This window comes from Scleropages formosus, chromosome 20, assembly GCF_900964775.1.
Source record: "Scleropages formosus chromosome 20, fSclFor1.1, whole genome shotgun sequence".
In the NCBI taxonomy this organism is placed as follows: Eukaryota; Metazoa; Chordata; class Actinopteri; order Osteoglossiformes; family Osteoglossidae; genus Scleropages; species Scleropages formosus.
The window spans coordinates 9,731,258-9,753,203 of record NC_041825.1 but is presented as its reverse complement, the minus strand read 5'-3'; the positions used below and the strand labels follow the sequence as shown (position 1 = coordinate 9,753,203).

The window sequence follows — 21,946 nt, the reverse complement described above, 5'->3', positions numbered from 1 at the left end:
AGAAAAAAGAGGACTAGGATCTTGCTTGGTCGTTTGAGAGTTAAACTTACAAGGCTGACATTTTAACAGTGCAAAAGTCACCAACATTTCATTGCCTTGATCGAAATTGTGTCTGAAGATGCAACAAGTCAAGTGGCTTTTAACTGTTTACAAATAGATTGTGATTGTAATGTGTACAGTTTGGTTATTTTGAGATCTGAAGTTCCTCAATATTAATAAATCATGACTTTTTGGCTGCTCAGTACATGTTTGTTGACGTCGTTTGAATGCAGGTTTGTCTCTTGAAATGCAGAATCTCTGAATGAGGAGTTTGGAAGGCTAGAACGGTGGTGAATGTAATCTCTTGCTGGTAGTTTAAATACATGCGGAAATAGTGTGTGCATATGTATATATTCAAACCATATTGATTTAGTTACTACAATGATGCACAAATTTAAGTTTCAATGGAAGATTCCAGCATTAGGCTATGCCACAGACCTTAATTTTTGTTTTGACTTTTTTTTAAAAAAGTAAAAAAAAAATAAATAAAAAATCTCCATGTTAAATGGGAAGTATATTACAAACCTTGAGTATTACCCAGACCTTACCGTGGCTTGCCAGTATTGAACCATTAAGTACATGCTCTACCAAATATGAATTAATCAAAAGATTCTTGAACTCCAGAACTTTTAATTTTAGTAAATGTTAAGTGGAACATATAAACCAGGTTGATTTTAAGAGTATATTAGAAGATACTGAAAGGAAAAGCCTTGGATTTGCACTTGGTGTGTGTATGGAACAGGTTACGGTGTAAGGGTATGTGTAATTCTTCCTGAAAAGAAAAGGAGCATCGCTGCGGATGCCGGGCAGGGCGTTTGGACAGCCAGCTGTGTTTTGTGGTCGTGTTTAGTTTGTGGTTTACTCTGGTTCTTCTTGCTTGTAGTGTTAAGCAGTCCAGGTTTTCTCCAGGTCCACCAGCTCCATTCCCTCGCAGTAGGAGTGAGGCCGGGATGTCCGAACCTGGGGGGCAAAAGCAGACACCTTTGAGGCATTATGACAAGCCGTCACAACTACTTGCGTTAGCTCTACAAAATACCCTTGCTTCTCTGTACTGCGGACTACAGGTACAGTACTGTGCAAAAGTCTTACGTACTGGGGGGGGCTGTAAAGTGAGAATGCTTCCAAAAAAAATGCTCTTAATTATAAACTTCCTACAAAGCTTAGTAACCATCCATTGTCAACAACTGTTTGTCCTGAGCGGTGGCGCAGCGGATTTGGCCGGATCCCGCTCTCCGGCGGCTCTGGGATTTGAGTCCTGCTTGGGGTGCCTTCCGATGGACTGGCATCCCGCCCTGGGTGTGTCCCCTCCAGCCTTACGCCCTGTGTTGCCGGGTTAGGGTCCGGTTCGCCGTGACCCTGCTTGGGACAAGCGGTTTCTCTGTGTGTGTGTGTACTTTCTTTAGCGACATACAAAACCCTTACTGTAATACTGTAACTTTTTGCGAAAGGAATGCTGGGAAATCTAAAATATGCTCTTTGTCATTGACACTAATGCAGAAGACATTAAGTAACCTTCTAAAACATATTTTTGTGAAATATCTAAGTGCCTAAGACTTCTACACAGTACTGTAGCTCGGACGCTTTCGTTTTCACTCACTTCCTGGGGTAGTGCTGCTCTTTCCCCACAAATTTATTTCACGCAACTTTATGTTACGCAACCGTAGTTTCTAGGTTTCAGCCGCGAATTCGGCAGGTGTGTACATAGTCCTCCCCCCCAAGTGCTTACGTTCTATGCTGAAGCGAATCAACGGAGTGGCAGGAAAAGCTGGTGGCAGCCGCCCAGTTGATTTTATTTTATTTTTTTTATTTTTATTTTTTTTTTGCCTTGTGGTTTGGTCAGCTTTATTGTGTACCTGTGTAGAACTGTTTGACATTTAGACAATACTGACTCTTGGGGGGGGTCTCATGGAATCCCACTGTCATGCCAAAATGCGGGGGGGGGGGGGGGGGGAGTGGGGAGTGGGTAGAAAGGGATTGATTCTTTGTTAAAGCTGGACAATATGATATGCTTGAAGATACCACCTACAAATAGCTACTGTGAGAAATGAATTTGAGCAATGTACAATCCCCATTGCTGCCCTGCAGTTTTATATAGCCAGGTCCAAGTGAAGGAAAAAAGTTTCGGCCAGGCATTATTATACTTTTGTATTATTAAGTGTTTGTCTCTGAGGTTTTCTTCTCTTCCTCTTCCCCCTTGTCAGATTTCAAATGCTCTATTTTAAATGGTTCACCCTGTTTAATATTAGACTAAAGCAATTTTCCACACCACGTGGGCACTGCAGTCTTTTTATAGACCCTTGACGCTAAGTGTGTAAAATACCCGGAAATGTTTTAAGAATCCCCGCAGGAGGCGGCCAGTGTACTTCTGTGTGAATTTACTGACCTCACTGTCCTGTGTCGGTGTTCGGTAATCCTACAACAGGCAGAGAATTGAGAACTTCACTGAGCACGTGCCATGTTTAGATGCATTTAGACATTTTGGCCAGTTGTAGCATTTATTTGCTAATGACACTCAAGTCCTCCCTGTGGATGGAGACTGCAGATTTCTTTTTAATAATGTCAAAGTCTGGAAAAGTGCTCACTTATAACTTATGCACATTGCTTTGGTACTGTTTAAACAATGTATGGAAAACAATACGCGTACCTTAAATGAGCAGGAAGTACCCGTGTGCCTTCCTGGAGTCATTTGAGAGTTTTTATCATGGGGAACTGCACTTTTTGAAGGACAATCCTTATTTGTATCGATATAAATTTCAACTAAAAGAGTAACAAAGTAGATACTGTCAATTGTGTGAATGTTTCCACTGATGCTGTCATTAGCTTTTTTCCCTTCTGTTGCTTGCGTTTAAATAAACGTTAGTGCTATTATGTAATAAAATGTAGATTAGGTCTTTTGTTGATTGTATTTTTAGACTGATTACTGTTTGTAAAGTTATGCTGATCTTTGCATCAGAATACAAAGCTGTTCAATTTGGGTATGACCCACAATAAAATCCCAACGATAATTCTGCGTTTGTCTTTATTCACTTTGTGGCACGACGGAAGTGGGTTTGAACCCGACTCGGCCTGTGTGGACGTTGCACGTTCTCCCCACGTGAGTTTCTTTTAGGTGCTCAGGTTCCCCTCCCGCAATCCGAAAGTGTGCTAAATTGGTGACTCTAAATTGCCTGTGTTAAGTGTGTGTTAGTGTGATGGCTCCCTGCGATGGACTGTCGAACCATCCACCGTGCACCCAGCTTCATGCCCTGCGCTTCCAGTCTCCACTCCAGACTACTGTGCCACTGCCTTGATCAAGTGGCTACTGTTGATGAATGGGTGGATCCCAAAGTGCTTTTTCTTTCAGAAACACTTTGTACAGCTTTTCCTATTTCTACGTGCGCACATCTTTTCAGCCAAATGATTATGCTTAAAAGAATATATATATATAAAAATGAATAGGAAAAAAATCAACGTGCAACAGCAGGGCATCTTCCAGGACTCGGAAACCTGCGGAGCTTCTCCCCTGGAAGCGTTTCCATTACGATGTGATTGACACTCCAAAGTGCAACACGCAGAATAAATGTGAATTTCATGCTTCTAAATGAACATTTAATTTTTTTCAGGCATCATATGCCCCCAACATCGATCATCGCAGACCATCAGACTTATATTTTCGCTCTGTACAACAAACGAAATCCTGCTTGGGTGCAGCAGGCCCGCGCCTCGCACCGCCAAGCGCGTGATGTCCCGACTCACCGGCCTGTGGGCGCCAAGCTGCTGCAGCAGGGGGAAGGGCGTCCACTGGATGGGCTCGATGGGCCAGCTGCACACAGACAGGTCGCTGGCTTTCCCCGAGTCGGCCATGAACTCGTTGATGCTGGCGTCGCTCAGGTCCCAGTTATACTGGGCGCTGTAAAAAGCAGTCAGTCGGTGACCACGTGTGGTTCGTGTTCGAAAGACAATGACTCTGCATTGCTGCCCAACTGCGTGTCGTGCGCCTTAGATGGTCTGAACTTAAAATTGACAAAAGAACATTATAATGCCATTTCTAGGCTCTTGCTAGCTGGGTTAGATGTCACAGGTTGTGCTTTCAGCTGTCCAACATCCAAAGTCTATATTTTGCTGAGTACGGATACTGTAAGGTTAAAAAGGAGTTGACTGAGCATCCCTGAGATGATGATCTTCATCACTGGGTTAAGAGAGGGAGGATTTACTGCCTCATGTACACAGCTCGCCAATAGGTGGCAGTAAAGCAGCTCTTATGGTGAAGGAGTAAGAAACAAAACTTTGAGTCTAATACTGTATTGTCATAAAATAATTTGCGTTTTAATTCATTTTAATGTTCAGATTGAGAACAATTCCCAACATCGTGATTGTTTCCTTATTTCCAAAGTCCCTATGCAAATTTTCCATCGAACGGATGAATGTCAGTTGGAGAAACCGTCACGTTCGCGTGCCCGTGCTGAAGGGGGCACCGCTTCCACATCGAGGACCTCCAAATCAAATCAGACCTTCTCACTCACCCGTGGGCGTAGATTGTGTTAAGATGAGTTCCGCTGCCATGGAAGGTGGAGACAACGGAGAGGGTGTCGTCATGGTAACAGCAGGTGCGGTCAAGGGCCCTCAGGTGGAGCAGCTCGTCAGAGTGACTGAAGGCCGGATTGTCGAGCGAATCCGCAGAACCCGGCCAGGAGCGCAGCCAGAACCTGCCCGACAGCTCGTCGAAGTGATTGAACCGTCGGTAACTGAGCAGAAAGATGGAAAAGGCGAGCGACGAAATGAAACTGCGGCTACGCAATCGTCGCACGACTGCGGGAACGAAACATTAAAAACGCATCATTGCTGTTCTCGGGGAACCGCATACCTCCGTTTCCTGACGCTTCATCCTAAACACACAAGTCAGGTGGTTGCGATTTTGAATTTATCTGACACCTTTGTCCAAGGCAGCTCACGGATAGAACTTATGTACCGTGCAATTCTTACACCATCCATAGCATCACGGTGCTGCGCATAACAAGGATCCAAGGGGAAGTAGAAACCATCAGCAGCAGCATCAGCGTAACAAAATTACGCGTGTGCAAATGGGCATTGGATCGGAGCCCCGACGGCGATTTCCGAAGCTCAAAAATAACAGGCTCGCGTTACGGCGTTCGTCTCTGAAATTTGGTGATGTCTCTACATTGACAAACTCACTTCAGTGACTCTGGACATTCTTAGGTATGTGTTTCCCACCGTTAGGACCTAGAGTCCGTCCGTCCATCCATCCATCCATCATTTGTGTTACATTTAGTTGCTTATCGTTATATTTTGAACGGGTGGGAGACTTGGGACTTGTTCTGTACAGTTGCCGTTTCTCTCTATGAATCACCTTTTTTATTCCCTGAAATATTTTCAAAATTATATTAAAAAAAAAAAAAAAAAAAAAAAAAAGGGCGTAAGAGTACCGAGAAATAGCGGCGTGCCTTAAGCATCGTTTAAACAAGCAAACGATTAGAAAGAGGAATTTCTGGCTAAGAGCGCAGTGAGATATATTACAAAAGAGGGAAGAAAAGAGAAGTTGCTGCACAGGCTTGAAAAAATTGGTTAAACGCAATTCGGCTGGAGTCTGTTTTCGTGGTAACAGCAGGGTATCCCGCTATAAGTACTTGATTTGTTTTGGGAATCCTACGTGTCGCCTCACCTACCCATGTCAATATTTAGTTTACCCAGCGGAAACCTCTGTGTTCTGGGGACAGGAGCTCTTCTGGACCCCCCGCGGTGCACATAAATAAGGCCGTAACTGCGCGGCGGTTTGTTTTTAAACATAACGAGCGACGCGCTTTACGCGCAGTACAATGGACAAGTTTCCATTTAGCGCCCAGTTTCCCTTTCGCTGGGCACCGGATGTGTGTATCAGCAGAAGGAAAACCGAGACCGACCCTGACTTGGGCAGGACCGCAACCTTTCGGTTCCCCGGAGGGACACAGGACGTCGGAGATATGGGGGGTCGGGGGGGGGGGGACCCTCAGGAAGCGTGAGAAGGCCGCCTGAATCCTGCGGTGCCCTTAGCGGGGAAAGAAACTGGCTCCCGAGGCGGCTCATCTGGCAGCGATGTGGCCGACTCTGACGTGAAGGAAGGGGACCGTGCAACACGCACAACCACACACACACACACATACATATACATGGTAGTCATGGGAAGCCTCTGTACAGCCTGCTTGATGATACCACGGTCATCCAAGGACCCATACCTGCAAAAAAATGTACCTGGGCCAATATTCCAGAAGGTGTCACGCACTTTTGAAATGGAGTGTAAATGCAGCGCAATGCATCGTAAACAGGGTACGGGTGGTCCCCGAGTTACACTGTTTGTGTACTTAGAACGGCTGTCCCATCGCTCTTACTCCATTCTTCCAAAGCACAGCATCGCCTATCGTCGGGGTCTCGGTCAGCGTTCCGATGAGCGGCAGCAACTGCTTTCTAGTTTAAAAAAGACAACGGGTTTAGAAATGAAAGTGGGAAAAATGTAGTGCAGTGGGAAAACGTACCGCTCGCTCACTTTTACGAATCGCTCGTACGGGTCAGGGTCACGGAGGTCCAGAGCCTATCCCGGAACCACTGGACTCAAGGCTGGGAGGGGGGAGCACACCCTGGGTAGGATGCCAGTCCACCTCGGGGCAACCGCACACACTGCAGAAATGCTACCCGCTGCACCACCGTGCTTCCCAAACTACATTGCTGTACTGTGTAAGTCCAGTTCTGCGGATATGAGGTCATTATTCTAAATTAGTTACTTTAACACGAATGATGTGTGAAATTAGTGAAAAAAATATAACATAAGCCCACCAATGCGTTTATTCATGTTAACTGTTTCTACCTTACAGTTCATGTAAGGGGATTTTTGACTTGTAGCACATTTATTTATTTAGCAGACGCTTTTCTTCAAAATGACTTCCAGTGAACTTTGTGTAGTGTTACCAGCCCACACACCTTATTCATCAAGGTAACTTACATGGCTAGATACACTACTTACACTGGGTCACTCATCCATACATCAGTGGAACACACTCTCTCTCTCACTCACACTATGGGTGAACCTGAACAGCATGTCTTTGGAGTGTGGGAGGAGACCAGAGCACCCAGAGGAAACCCACACAGACACAGGAAGAATACGCAAACTCCACACAGGCTGAGCGGAGATCGAACCGACGTCCTCTTGGCACCACCCAGGCACTGCGAGACAGCAGCACGACTCGCCGTGCCCCCACCAGACTTACGATAACGTCGAATTACGATACGGTCGTCGGAACGGAACCCCGCCACGAACGGAAGACCTCGTGCGCAGCCTTTGACCTCCTAAGCCGTCTTCATTATCTCACTGCATGTGTCAGTTTATGACATCACCGTGGTTATTTTGCCCGCGCACTCTATATTGGGTTCGGCGTGTGTTTTTGTTTTGGGCTGTGTTGCACACGGAGTGTGTTTTTAGGTTCCCTGCCTCCACCCAGCTCCTCCAATGGGAGTCGGTGCCTGTCGGCCCTGAAGTTTCCATCGCTGCTCTGCTATCTGCCCCCGCAGCCTGTTTTCCTTGGCACTGCCCGCGGCCATCCGGCGGCGCGGCCAGGAGGGTCCCGCCGAGCCCGCGAGGGAACCCGTGCGGGCCGCACCTTGCGATTGCATAAAACACACAAACTCCTGAAGCTGAGGGGTTCCGCAGGGATGATGATATTGCGGTAACTGATCGCACGTCCTCATATTGTAATTTTTCTCCTTTTAAAGAAAAAAAAAGCCACCTACTACAATTACATCAGAGAATGTTGGTATTGGTGCTGTATGATTAAATGTACATAATATTATGTGGGAAAAAAAACCACCCCCTGAACTTTATTCAGTCAGTAGAATGAGCACCTTCTGATGTCATCTGTAGCTCTTAATCATGATCTACTTCATTCATTGCTGTACAAGCTGTAGTTATCCAAACAACTGCTCACACACACACTGACAGACACACGTTGTCTGAAACCGCTTGTCCCAAGCGGAGAGCCGGAGCCTAACCCAGCAACACAGGGCACAAGGCTGGAGGGGGAGGGGACACACCCAGGACGGGACACCAGTCCACCACAAGGCACACCAAACGGGACTCAAACCCCAGACCCCCCGGAGAGCAGGACCCGGCCAAACCCACTGCACCACTGTGCCCCTTTCTACTACCAATCCCTTAAAATATAATTTTGTTGTTATCGCCACCATTTGGGAACAATGACAATTCCTTTAACTGTGGCAGGAAAAAAGTAGTCACGTACACTTAGAAACACATGTCCGGAGCAAACGGATGGACGAACGTGTTTAACGGACGCTGGTCTTTTTGCAGTCGAAGAACCCAGGTTTGAATCCCACCTCCCGCTGCGGTACCCTTGAGCATGGTACTTATCCCCGAATCGCTGCAGTGAAAATGACGCAGCTATATAAACGGCTAAAAACGAAGTAGATAGGTGTACGAGCCAAACCCTGTAAGTCACCTTGGACCGAAGCATCAGAGAAATAACGAGTAGTAATAATCAGTTCCCTTAGATCTTTGGGAAACTGATGGAATAAATGCAACCCCACTTCTGACGCTGGTCAGTTCTAGAGGAAACTGGCGAAGTTTTGCCGGTACCTGCTGCGCGTCTGGTCCACCTTGGCCTGGACCAGCATGGCCTTGAAGTGTCGTATGACCAGGAAAGACACGGCGCCCATGAGCACGGCCACACAGAACAGGACCCCCAGGCACACACCGACCAGCCTCTGGCGTGTCATCTGAGAGTCGCACTGCCGGCCCATGAACCAGAAGTCCTCCCCAACTGGGCACCTGCAAGCGTGCACGGTGAACACGCGCATCAGCGCCGAAGAACGAGCGACAGGATCATCTTCCTCACGCGCTCGCACCTCATTCATGAGTGATACAGAGCCTCACTTTGTCTGACCTAAGGAAGGAGTGAGAGCGACGGTTAACGACCCCGGAACCGAAACGCTGTCACTCACCGGCACGCTGGCAGCTGGCCGTGGTGATGCGTGCAGATGCCGTTGTTCTTGCAATAGTCCGTGTGGCACAGTGACGTGCAGCTGGCGTTGCCCGGGCCGCTGAGAGCGCAGCGAAAGCCCGGAGGGCATAGGAAGAGCCAGGGGCAGAGGTCCGAGTGCAGCCCTGGCAGGGGATTGAAGAGCGAGGGACTGTGAGAGACGTGGGCTCTGCGGGGCTCTGCTCCCGTGTTCTTAGAGAAGCACCAGTTTATAGTGCGGCTTGAAAGCATGAGAACCTTATAGAGATGCTCATTGTTCTTGTGAAAAAATATTTTAAATAAGCTTATAAAATGAATGAATTACTGTGATTTACACTCCTGATTCTACTTCCCTACTTGGTTTCACTTATTTGTACACGAGTGGGTGGGGGGGGTCAGACTGGGTCCTGCTCTCTGGTGGGTCTGGGGTTCAAGTCCTGCGATGGACTGGTGTCCTGTCCTGTCCTGTCCTGTCCTGGGTGTGTCCCCTCCCCCTCCTGCCTTTCATCCTGTGTTGCCGGGTTAGGCTCCAGTTCCCCACGACCCCGTATGGGACAAGCGGTTCTGAAACTGTGTGTATGTGTGTGTGTCTGTGTGTGTCTGTTATAAAATTAATGAATTGCTGTGATTTATACTCCTGATTCTACTTCCCTACTTGGTTTCACTTATTTGTACACAGAGGGGGGCGCAGTGGCGCAGTGGCGCAGTGGGTTGGACTGCGTCCTGCTTTCCGGTGGGTCTAGGGTTCAAGCCCTGCTTGAGGTGCCTTGCGATGGACTGGCATCCTGTCCTGGGTGTCCCCCTCCTGCCCCTTTGCCCTGTGTTGCCAGGTTAGGCTCCGGCTCCCCGCGACCCCGTATGGGACAAGCGGTTTGGACTGTGTGTATTTGTACATCTGCACTACGACCATGTTTCTACTACACACGATTTCTTCTAAAGCAACATATGGAAGTGGTCATTACACACCTGTTATGTCACATGAGAAACACTGATTCTCATTACATAACCATTTTATGGTAAAACTAAGGGGACACCAGGGCTTCACACACTTTGAAGGAGCACTGTCAGTCTAAAAGCAATGGCACTCACCGCCCACAGTGACGTTCTCCACCTTGGCTCCACTCACATACAGGCCTTGGCTCACAGCTTCCCTCAGCCCCGTCTCCTCCAGCAGAGCCCCCGGCGCCCCGAGCCAGGACAGCGCTCCAGCGGTACCAAACGTGGCGATGCTCTGCACGACGGCCCCATCGCTGCGGGTTCGCACACAGACGCTCGAACCACAGACAACGCCGTGAACGAACAAACGGGGGAGGCGGTCGTGTCTTTGCGTTACCTCGTCCACGAAACCCGCAGATCCTGGAAGCCCGGGGCTCTGCGTAAGAACGAGTCCACCTGAAGGAGAGGAACCAGCAAGCAGGACACGTGACCCAGCTCTTCCGCATCATTTATAAACCACTTTAAAGTGTGTGTGACAGCAGCCAGGATGGACCCAGGTCTTTCTTTACCTTTGCAACTGCGTCCTCCTTGGACATGTCCAGGTGAGCGGCATCTCCGGCCCCACGGTCGTCGGGCGCCAGTACAATCTGCAGGAGGAGCCGCACTGTTTCTTCTGGAAGTCACAGATGCGGACAGTCATCACACGCACGGCAGAGCTCGGGGCGCCAACGGCGCTGCGTTCACACCGGTCTTGTCTTACGAGACCCTCTTTGGGATTCTTCACCTGTCCCGGCGGAGGCTCCATACTTTGGAGTTTACTTTGATGGGGAGTCCGTATACGGTTTAGTTCTCACTAAGTCTCGTTGTTCTGGTTATTTATAATAAAAGCACCAGACATTTTGCTCATTTGAACGCTTTTCCCTTGGAAGACAGGAATGCAGGATTACTACCTGTCACTTAGGCGAAGAAATGAACACCATTCCCTGTAATTTCAGCATCTGCGGCCAGGAAACCAACCCCAAACCCACCCGCCCACACACACACACACCATCTGAAACTGCTTGTCCCATGCAGGGTTGCAGGGAGCCGGAGCCTAACCCGGCAGCGCAGGGCATGGGGCTGGAGGAGGAGGGGACACACCCAGGACGGGACACCAGTCTATCGCAAGGCACCCCAAGCGGGATTCAAACCCCAGACCTGCTAGAGAGCAGGACCCGGTCAAACCCGCTGCGCCACCGCACCCCCCAACCCCAAACCATTTAACTTAAAATTAAAGATATTGTATTATTTTTTTGTTGATTAGCTGGTGTGTTTATCAGAATTATTTATTTTGCCAGTTTATAGGGTGGGGTATTTCACCACAATTTTCTGCTCGAATATCCACTGGCAGGGCCCATCATTGAAGTTATAAGTCTGACATTAACCACTAAACTTGCAGCTACCCATTGTAATAACTGTATTTTTACGTTACGTTTACGTTGCTTCATTTAGCAAACGCTTTTCTCCAAAGCGACTTCCAGCAAACTCTATGTAGTGTTACCAGCCCACACCTTATTCACCGCGGTGACTTACACTGCTACATACACTACTTACACTGGGTCACTCATCCATACATCAGTGGAACACACTCTCTCTCTGTCACTCACACACTCTGGGTGTTGCTTTTCAATACAACATGACAAATCTCATGTCTGACATTCTTTTTTTCTTATCTGCAGTTAATTTGGATTTTTGCAGAAACGAAAATTTGGGATACAAGAGCAAACCCTGACCTGTTCAAACCTATCAATTGCAGAACAGATATAAACCCCCCACAAGCCTCCACGCTTCCCATTACTCTGTTCCCAGCAACCCGCTGCCACCCCATCTCCACCTCCCTCTCGTCCAGCCGTGTCCCGAACAGGGGCTCAACAACGGCGCTTGGCTGCAGGTACGAGCCTCCCAGCAGACTTTAAGCCTCAATGTAAAAGACACTCATAATTCGCTAAACTCACAAATAGTCCGATATTCCTAAATCCTGAATTCTGAACTAGACCAGTCACATCTCTTATCCTTCTGCCACTGTTCTGAGTGAGAACATCTCAGACGTCTAGCCAGCTTCATAAAGTAAATCTAGATTTTTCCACAGTGCAGGTGGCATAGCGGTTACAGCCTAAACTTTGCACTTAAAGAACCCAGGTGTGAACCTCACCTCCAGCTGTAGTAGCCTTGAACAAGGTACTCACCTGAAAATTGCTCCAGTAAAATCACAGTAATTATAAAGTATTAAAATTTATAAATGGGTAAATAGTTGTAAGTTGCTTTGAGAAAAGTATCAACTAAATGAATAAATGTAAGTAGGGTGAGATCTAACCTTTGATGATGGCAGGCTGGTCCTCCACAACGAAGACCTTGCCTGGGAGTGGTTTCGTTGGGGACCTGGAGGCTGTTAGAGTTCTGTCCAGGGGGGTGTTTGTAGAGGCCGTGCCTGTAGCTCTCCCAGTGGTTACCGGGTCCAACACGGTAGTGGGAGCAACTGAGGTCATCTTGGGATGGTGTTGGAAATGAGGTGTATCTGTAGTCCTTTGCTGAGTTGTGCTGACAGAACTTTGGCTGGTTGAACTCGTCGTCATAGTGACTGTATGACTGACGAGGACCGGAAGGCTGGCTGTGCAGTCTGGACAGGCCTCGGACCTCGTTCCACCCATGCCGCCTTGCACTGCTGTAAAGACCTCTTCGGGAACTTTGGGAGCAACCACAGTGCCGTTTGGTGATGGAGAGACAGAGGCTCTAACAGTGCTCACCTCCTTACCTGGAGAAATGGAAGGGAAGCCTCCGGTGGAGTCCGTCACTGTTCCACCAGAATCAGAGTTTATTGTGACCGTGCGCATTGGGGGCAGAGTGTGAGAATATGCCACTGTTGCATCTTCAGTGTAAGTGCCTTCTCTCTCAGAATGTCCCCCGCTAATTGTGTGAGTTCCCTCCTGAGAGGTATCAGGATTCCACGTAGGAGACGGGGAGGCGAAGCTGGAGCTGCTGGTCAGCTCCAAGAGAACCCCTGTGGTGCTCCGAGCCAGAGTCCTAAATTCATCCTCAGGTGTGTTGGGGGCCACATGGGGACCTCCTGTGCTAAGAACGGTGTAGTCTGCAGCTTTTGAGCCTCCACTGGTGGGCAGTGACAAGGTAGAGGTTGAACTGTCAAAGATCTGGGCTGAGTTAGTTGAGCTTCGAGGGAAAGAAGAGAAGTCGGACATGTAAGTACCGGAGAAGGATGTGGGACTGTGGCTATCCGTCGAGGTGGAGCTACTAAATTCAGGAAGTGTTGTCTGAGTTTCAGTGTAATGTGGGGACATGGAGCTGTGGTGTAGTGTTGTGCTATGGGGCACAGAGAGATGAAAGTCAGTTTTACCCACATTGGTCGACTCTTGGTCCACGTTTGTACCAGATGTGATCTCGGAGTCCGTGAAGGATGTCACACCGTACGTCCTTGTATTGTCTAAATTTGCATTAGGAGTGTTTGATGCAGTCTGACCAGAAGGGACAACTGGATGTGTACTTTGCAAAGGAGCTTCTGTATCCTCGGATGTGACGTTGTCAAAAATTTTGGACACGTATATAAGACTTAAATCCTCTGTTCTGTCTGGCAGTGTAGTGACGTCTGTCCCAGAAACACTTGGATTAGAGGTCTTCAAGATCTCAGCCTCAGTACTACCTCTTGTCTTGATGGTGGAAAATCCTGGAAAGTCCACAGTTCCAGTGCTGGTCTGAAACCCCTTAGTGCTTCCATAAGTTTCCTTATTTACCATCTGATCCACTTCATTCCCAGGATATGTTGTCTCTTCCAGCTTGGGCTTCACAAAAGACTCTTGCTGAGTGACTGTTTGTGATCCCCCCAGCAAAGGTTTCTCAGAGCCAGTAGATCCAGTCAGTCCATGGATGAGCCCAAGGGTGCTGCTGGGAGTGGAAGGAGACACAGAGTGGAGCTCCTTGGCTTTTGGCTCAACTGTGCTAGGAAGACTGTTCAACAAAGAGTGTTTGTTATCGTTTTGGACAGAGGCGCTGCTCTTGGGATCATCTCCAAACATTGTGGTGAGATGATATTCAGGTGAATGTCCAGGGCTCAGATTGGTTGGGGAGAATTTGGATTTGAAAATTATATGAGTGTTAGCCTCAGAAGGGGTATCTTCAGAAGGACTGGGATGGACCATACCCACACCATCCTGATGGTCATCCACTAAAGGGTCTGTGGTAAAAGTGGCATCAGAGCTCCTACCGACCTTCTGGCTAAAGGTTTCCAAGGTAGACCTTGGTGGGATCTTGTGAACAGAGCTAGCAGTGATGCTGGAATCCCCCTTAGAAGAAACAAACTGAGCGGCACCAGCGCCATACTTTGATGAATGTGTGGAGGATTGCAGGACAAAAGGCGGTTTTTGCTCACTTCTAAAATCCTGAACTTCTGAGTCATTTTGGTGTAATTCTGCAACATCCCCTGCTTGCCCATCACTCTCGGCCATGGAGCTTAGAGTGGTAGAGAGGTCTGAAACGCCAAGAGCTTCGACAGACGTGTCCGGGTTATTGTCTCTGCCTTCCTGAGGGAGGGGGGCCATTTCCTTATCAGATACAGCAGACAAGCTCGGGCCAAGCCAGGGGGAGGGGCCTGACGACGAGCTCTGGAATGCAGTGACGGTGGTGCCATGCCCCGCACCTTGTTTTCCCACCCTCACGGTGGGGTAAGTCCTGCTCTTGTGGCGCAGCTCTGCCGATGAAGACGGTGAGGACCAGGGCTTTGCCGTACCTCCGGGAGCTCCCGACGTTTCTGAAGAGGGCGTCGCTGTGAACGTGGTGAAATTTGTCACAGTCCAAAACTCACTCATATCCTCAGAAGAATTCCTGGCTTCATTCCAGTCTGAAATAGAGAATAGACTGTGTGTTTAAAATTGATAGGATCTGCTAAACAGAAATGTGGCTCTTGTCCCTGGTTATAGTTTATTCCCATATTAGCACAATTTCAAAGATAAATAGTGTATTCATTTAGGTTCATATACCGCATAATATGTTTTTATGACATAGTCTTAAACAGGCCGTGATTTGTTAATATTTTTTCTTATATAACAACATTTTAAAAAATTGTTTTTGTGATTATTTCTCAGCTCGTTTTTAACCATAACACAATTTAAGAACTCTCATAATTAAAAGGATTAATTTTGCAAATGTAAATCCTCAGTAAAACAAAAAAGAAAAATCAATTGCCACGCTGGAGCTGAATGACTGGAACAGATTTATAATAAACAGTAGCACATACAACAAAGGCTCAGTTTAAATTTTCAGTGATACAAAGAATTTTCCCCATTGTTTGTTATGGTTTTCTCTGCTATATCGCTGTTCAGTTTAAATTATTTAGTGTTTGGTTATTATAGACAAGGGAAGTTAGCAAAAAATGTAATTACTCATATGAAATATGAAACAATACTGATACAGCTAATTGTGATTTTGTGTAATCTGGGAGTGTCACAAGAGGATTACAACATCGATAAATTACAATGTCTTGATGTTTATATTTATAAAATTGTTTATCAAATGACACAAAGAGGTTTTTTTAAATTTTTTTGCTATTATTACATTTTCCTAGGAAAGGGAAAGTTGAGACATGCAACTAGGAGCCATTCATTTTTCAAAAAATCACAGCTCTTCAAAAGAGACAGTGTGGACCCTGGTAACCTGGTCTTGGACAGACCAGAAGGGCCACAATTTAGGTCAGTCAGACATATAGGAACATAAGCAAATACTCCTTAAACTTCTTAAACAACTTTCTCTTCAGGCTGAAAGCTGGTGTACAGACCAGCACTAAGCTGTGTTATTTCATAAGAGCTTGAGGCCGAAATAATTTAATAGTAATACAAAAGTAAATCCCAAAATTCGTAGATGCTAGTTCTTTAAATGGTACCTGTACAACGAAAAGATGAATAAAAAATAATATAATTTATTATATTAATAATTTATTATATATATATATATTATTTTATTATTTTTAATTTTAATTAAAAAAACATATATATAATGAATTGTTTAGATTCCATTACACTGTCAGTTTATTTGCGTGTCATTTAATCATTTAATATTTGCATCTCCAGCTGCCTGAACCACCTCAACTGGCTCCTCTCAATGTGAAGGAGTAGCGGCTCTACTCTGAGTTCCTCCCGGATGTCCGAACTCCTCACCCTGTCACGGAGAGTGAGTCCCAGCACCCTGCGGAGAAAACTCATTTTGGCCGCTTGTATCCGCGATCTTATTCTTTCGGTCATCACCCAGAGTTCATGACCATAGGTGAGGTTAGGGACGTAGATCGACCAGTAAATGGAGAGCTTTGCCTTATGGCTCAGCTCCCCCTTCAGCACTACAGTCCAGTAAAGCGACTGCATTACTGCTGCCGCTGCTCCCAGTCTCCGGCCGATCTCACGCTCCCATCTCCCCTCACTCGTGAACAAGACCCCAAGATGCTTAAACTCCTCCACCTAGGGCAAATTCTCTCCCCTCACCTGAAAGGGGCATGCCATCCTTTTCCATGAAAGAACCATGGACTCAGACTTGGAGGTGCTGATCCTCATACCAACCGCTTTGCACTCGGCTGCAAACCGTTCCAGTGCGTGTTGGAGGCAACCATTTGACGGTGCCAAAAGGGCATCATCATCCCCAAAAACCGGACACGTCACCTTTCGGCCCCCACACAGAATGCACTCCTGACCTCGGCTGCGCCTTGATATCCTGTCCATGAAGACCACAAACAGGAGTGGGGACAACCTCAGCGGAGTCCAACACCCACATTGAACAAGCTCGACTTAATGTCGAGTGCGCAGACGCAGCTCTCGCTCCATGCGTGCAGATACCGAATGTTCTACAGTAGTGGCCCCGGTACCCCATATTCCCAAAGCACCTCCCACAGAATTTCTCGGGGAAGCCGGTCGTAGGCCTTCTCCAAGTCCACAAAACACATATAGATTGGAGCGGCAAACTCACATGTCCCCTCAACTATCTGTGAGAGGGTGAAAAAGCCCACAGGGAGCTAAGCTAAGCTTAATTAAGGAGCCAGTTGAAGTGGATCGGGCATCTGGTAATGATGCCCCCGGGCACTTCCCTTTGGAGGTATACCGGGCACGGCCAACTGGGACGAGGCCCCGAGGTCGACCCAGGACCCGCTGGAGAGATTATATCTGCAGGTGGCCTGGGAGCAGCTGGGGAGCCCCGGGTTGAGCTGGAGGAAGTTGCGGGGGACAGGGGCGTCTGGGGTATTCTGCTTTTTCTATTGCCACCGCGACCCTAGTTGGACAAGTGTCAGGAACATGGATGGATGGATGGATGGATGGATGGATGGATGGGCAGATGGAAGGATGGATGGATGGACGGATGAATGGGCAGATGGATAGATGGATGGATGGATGGATGGATGGATGGATGGATGGGCAGATGGACAAATGGATGGACGGACAGGCGGATGGATGGACGAATGGGCAGATGGATGGATGGATGGATGGATGGATGGATGGACAGGCGGATGGATGGACGAATGGGCAGATGGATGGATGGATGGATGGATGGATGGATGGATGGATGGACGGACAGGCGGATGGATGGACGAATGGGCAGATGGATGGATGGATGGATGGATGGATGGATGGATGGGCAGATGGATGGATGGATGGATGGATGGATGGATGGATGGATGGACAAATGGACGGACGGACAGGCGGATGGATGGACGAATGGGCAGATGGATGGATGGATGGATGAATGGGCAGATGGATGGATGGATGGATGGATGGACGGACGGACGGACGGACAGGCAGATGGATGGACGAATGGGCAGATGGATGGATGGATGGATGGATGGGCAGATGGACAAATGGATGGACGGACAGGCGGATGGATGGACGAATGGGCAGATGGATGGATGGATGGATGGGCAGATGGAAGGATGGATGGATGGATGGATGAATGGGCAGATGGATAGATGGATGGATGGATGGATGGATGGATGGATGGATGGGCAGATGGACAAATGGATGGACGGACAGGTGGATGGATGGACGAATGGGCAGATGGATGGATGGATGGATGGATGGATGGATGGACGGATGGATGTATGGATGGATGGATGGATGGACAAATGGACGGACGGACAGGCGGATGGATGGACGAATGGGCAGATGGATGGATGGATGGATGGGCAGATGGACAAATGGATGGACGGACAGGCGGATGGATGGACGAATGGGCAGATGGATGGATGGGCAGATGGATGGATGGATGAATGGACAGATGGACAGATGGATGGATGGATGGACGGATGGATGGATGGATGGATGGATGGACGGACGGACAGGCGGATGGATGGACGAATGGGCAGATGGATGGATGGATGGATGGATGGATGGACGGACGGACGGATGGATGGATGGATTTGCATCTCCAAAAGCAATTTTGTCATATGAAAACTGAACGCATATTGAGAACAAAAAAAAATGGTTTGTCACATCTTACAATAGTCATATTATTTATCAGTCTGCTACGTCTGATATTTTGTATATAAACCACTAGCGCTGCTCAAGGTCGCGTCGCGGGGGTCCGGACCCTATCACTGCTGGGCGGCAAGGCTGGGGGCGACATTATTAACGTAACTATGTAATGAATTGATATTGATTGATCCATTGATCCTGTTTGACTCACCGGTGAAAAAGACGTGTACCGACTGGGTCCAGTTCACAGTCGCATTGCTGGAAGTCCAGGACACGACGGTGCTGCCGGTACCCGAGAAGAGGCTCGAGCTCCCGCTCGCGCACACCGCCTCGCCGTCGCTGCCGCCGTCACCGCCGCCGCCGCGCTCCGAAGCCACACAGAGGCGGGAACCGCCGCTCACGGACAGCGCGAGGAGCCGGAGCTCCCGCTCGAGCGGCGCTCTCAGCAGCCACGTGCAGCGCACCGGGTCCGCGCGGCTCCGCGGCTCCGACTCATTTCCCGGCGGCAGCGAGTAGTCGATGTGGCCGCTCTTCTCCCGCACGAGCTCTATGGTCCCCCCGCAGCGCCGGTGCACCGATCCAAGGAGGTACCCTGTAAAAGCAGGTGGGTACCATGGTAAAGCATTGCAGCTGCCGTGTACCGCCGGTACCGCGTCCGAGTAACGGAATGATGTTATCGATGCGGCGCTCAGGAGTTCGGTGTGTGTGTGTGTGTGTGTGCGCGCGCATTACATATACATTTATGATCTATACATTTGTGTCCGTGTACATGATTACAGATTATATACATTTATGATCTATACATTTTGCGCGTGTGTGCGCATCACATTTAATTTACGTTTGTGTGTGTGTGATGAACCCACCTACCTATACAGTAGAAGAGGAGACAGGGGTAGAGGCTGTAGGGCGGCATCGCGTCGCTGCACACATCCCCCGCAGCAGGAATGTCACACACCGCTCGTTCACTTCCATGCAGAACCGCGGCGTCGCTCCCTCCAGCCGACGCGTGTGTGTTTCGAGCCCTTGTTCGTCCGCAGCGGCATCATGATGATGATGATCGTGACGAGCCGGGTGTGTTTTTCGGAGCCCGATCCCTCGCGCAGCCTTCGCTCTTTCTGGTGTGTGAAGGAAATCCTGCGGCTCGCAGGGTGGACGGGCTTCCCCGATGAGACAGGGGCGTGTTACGCGCTCTCACACACACGCGCGCACACGCACACACACGGAGGCGCGGATATCCGCTCGGGCCGATAGTGGACATCGGGAAACGGTTCATTTTTACTGACGACACCACGAAAGGCTCCTGATCTGATGCGCAATATTGTACCACAGCTCCTGCTCGCTGGATAGGAGCCAGTAGGGTGTGGGGTCCACGGCCCGGGGCATCAGTGGTAGGCTGCAGGGCTCCCTAGTATGCAAACTTGCTGCTTTGAGAATAACACTAATTAAATACACACACACATTGTCTGAAACCGTTTATCCCGCAGGGTCATGGGGAACCAGAGCCTAACCCAGCAACACAGGGCGTAAGGCTAGAGGGGGGAGGGGACACACCCAGGACGGGACACCAGTCCGTCGCAAGGCACCCCAAGCAGGACTCGAACCCCAGTCACACCAAAGAGCAGGGCCCGGCCAAATCCGCTGCACCACCATGCCCCCCAGGACTGATTAAATATTAATAGTTCATAAAATGAGGGGGCCGCAGTGATGCAGTGGGTTGGACCGGGTCCTGCTCTCCGGTGGGTCTGGGGTTCGAATCCCGCTTGGGGTGCCTTGCGACGGACTGGCATCCCGTCCTGAGTGTGTCCCGTCCCCCTCCGGCCTTATGCCCTGTGTTTCCGGATTAGGCTCTGGCTCCCCACGACCCCGTATGGGATGAGCGGTTCAGACAGTGTGTGTGTGTGTGTGTGTGTGTGTGTGTGTAGTTCATAAACTAAAATGTATTGCTGTTATTACTGTAGATGACATAATTTTATGTGAAGGTAGTAGAGCCTTAGTAGAATACAGTAAACTAAGGGAAATACACACACACTTTCAGAACCACTCATCCCATACGGGGTCACAGGGAACCGGAGCCTACCCGGTAACACAGGGCGCAAGGCCGGAGGGGGAGGGGACACACCCAGGACGGGACGCCAGTCCGTCGCAAGGCACCCCAAGTGGGACTCGAACCCCAGACCCACCGGAGAGGAGGACTGTTGACCAACCCACTGCACCACCGCACCCACTAAGGGAAATATCTTCTCTGAATTTAGGACATTTTTCTCGGAGAGGTTCTAGGCCCCGCACGAGGGCAGCACATGCAGAATGACAGGGAGCCCAAGGGGGGGGGCCAAAGCTGTCCGGGGCGAAGCGTAGGGGGAGAGGAACGGGGGCCTCGGCCTCGCTTCACGTGGGCGGGGCCTCTCGTCTTGGGCTACGCGCCGGGGCGTCGCCTTCAGATCCCTAAAGGGGTCCGAGGCCTAAAAAAGGTGAAGGGCCTCTGCTTTACTGCGTGATGTTAAAATGAATATATAGCTGATATACTTTTTAGAGCCGGGGGGTGTGTACACAGTATACCATTTAGGGTCATGGTATGTGTACTCATTATAACGTTAAGGTTAGTTACGTGAAAGAAAGTGTCCTGGCGTGTAATATTTACTCATGTAGAAGACCACGTGTACTAGAGTATAACCATTACTCTTGTAGAACACGGTGTGTACTGGTGTAGAACCATTACTCTTGTAAAAGTCAGCATGTCTGGTGTATAGCTGTCATTGATGTGGGAGACAGTGGTGGTAATGAATGCATTTACCCACATTTACACTTTGGAAGGACTTAATGTGCTCCATGCCCTGTTGCTGCAGGTTCAGAGTAATCGCTGCAGAAGTGAAACAGTACTTGTACAGTGAAAATTTACCATTATGTTCAATCGCACACAAGGTAGAAGCAACAGTTTAGGAGCTTTCCTCTAAACCCTAAATGAAGATTTGAAGAAGAGGCCCACAAGCCTGCGCTGTAACACGGAAAGGCGCTGACTCCCCTGCTTATGGTGGCACACGGAAACGCCGGCGGCACCAACACACATCAGAGTCGTTTCCCTCCATTAACACAGCGGCCACCGATATCATGCTGCTTTACCGCTGTATTACCACTGTCTGCATGGTGGGGGTGTTGTAACAAATTCAAGATGTGCAAGTGTCAGCTTGTGTTTGCCACATGTAAGTAGAAGGTTGTATTTACTATTTGTTCCCATCATTCTCATTAAAACATGGAAATCTGTGTATGGGAAGAAGTTGCAAATTGCCGGTGTCTTAATGTATTTATTTATGCATGCATACATTAGCATATTATCATATTATGCATACATGCATGCCTCTTCTTTTTCTCATTTTGTTCCAATGGAGACATCATCAAACTTTTTGACCCTTTCAGGCACTATATTGACATCTGTTGAGTAATCTAATTTCTGTTCTAATTTACAACATAAAAATCTTGCACTTATGTCTA

The 21,946-nt window shown here is 48.6% G+C and overlaps 1 protein-coding gene across 1 annotated transcript; it reads right to left on the bottom strand.

Annotated features, from left to right (window-relative positions):
• Positions 1 to 2: 2 nt before the first annotated feature.
• Positions 3 to 19,627, bottom strand: LOC108926896 (serine-rich adhesin for platelets). Its single transcript, XM_018739881.2, has 11 exons — positions 19,328 to 19,627; positions 18,672 to 19,052; positions 12,325 to 14,856; positions 10,541 to 10,644; positions 10,369 to 10,427; positions 10,125 to 10,285; positions 9,019 to 9,181; positions 8,654 to 8,845; positions 4,542 to 4,763; positions 3,775 to 3,928; positions 3 to 999 (listed from the first exon to the last, which is right to left on the bottom strand). The coding sequence occupies exons 1-11, from the start codon at positions 19,371 to 19,373 to the stop codon at positions 925 to 927; spliced, it is 4,089 nt and encodes a 1,362-aa protein (XP_018595397.2). The 5' UTR covers positions 19,374 to 19,627; the 3' UTR covers positions 3 to 924.
• Positions 19,628 to 21,946: the final 2,319 nt, after the last annotated feature.

What these genes read in the sequence shown, in the direction of transcription:
- LOC108926896 (XM_018739881.2), bottom strand. Translation starts at nt 19,373, where the DNA reads ATGCCGCCCTACAGCCTCTACCCCTGTCTCCTCTTCTACTGTATAG. An exon ending in CCAGCCTGCCATCATCAAAG is followed by an intron (nt 10,645 to 12,324) that starts GTTAGATCTCAC and finishes TGTGACTTCCAG; the next exon opens with AAGAAACAGTGCGGCTCCTC. An exon ending in GGCCAGCTGCCAGCGTGCCG is followed by an intron (nt 8,846 to 9,018) that starts GTGAGTGACAGC and finishes GCACGCTTGCAG; the next exon opens with GTGCCCAGTTGGGGAGGACT.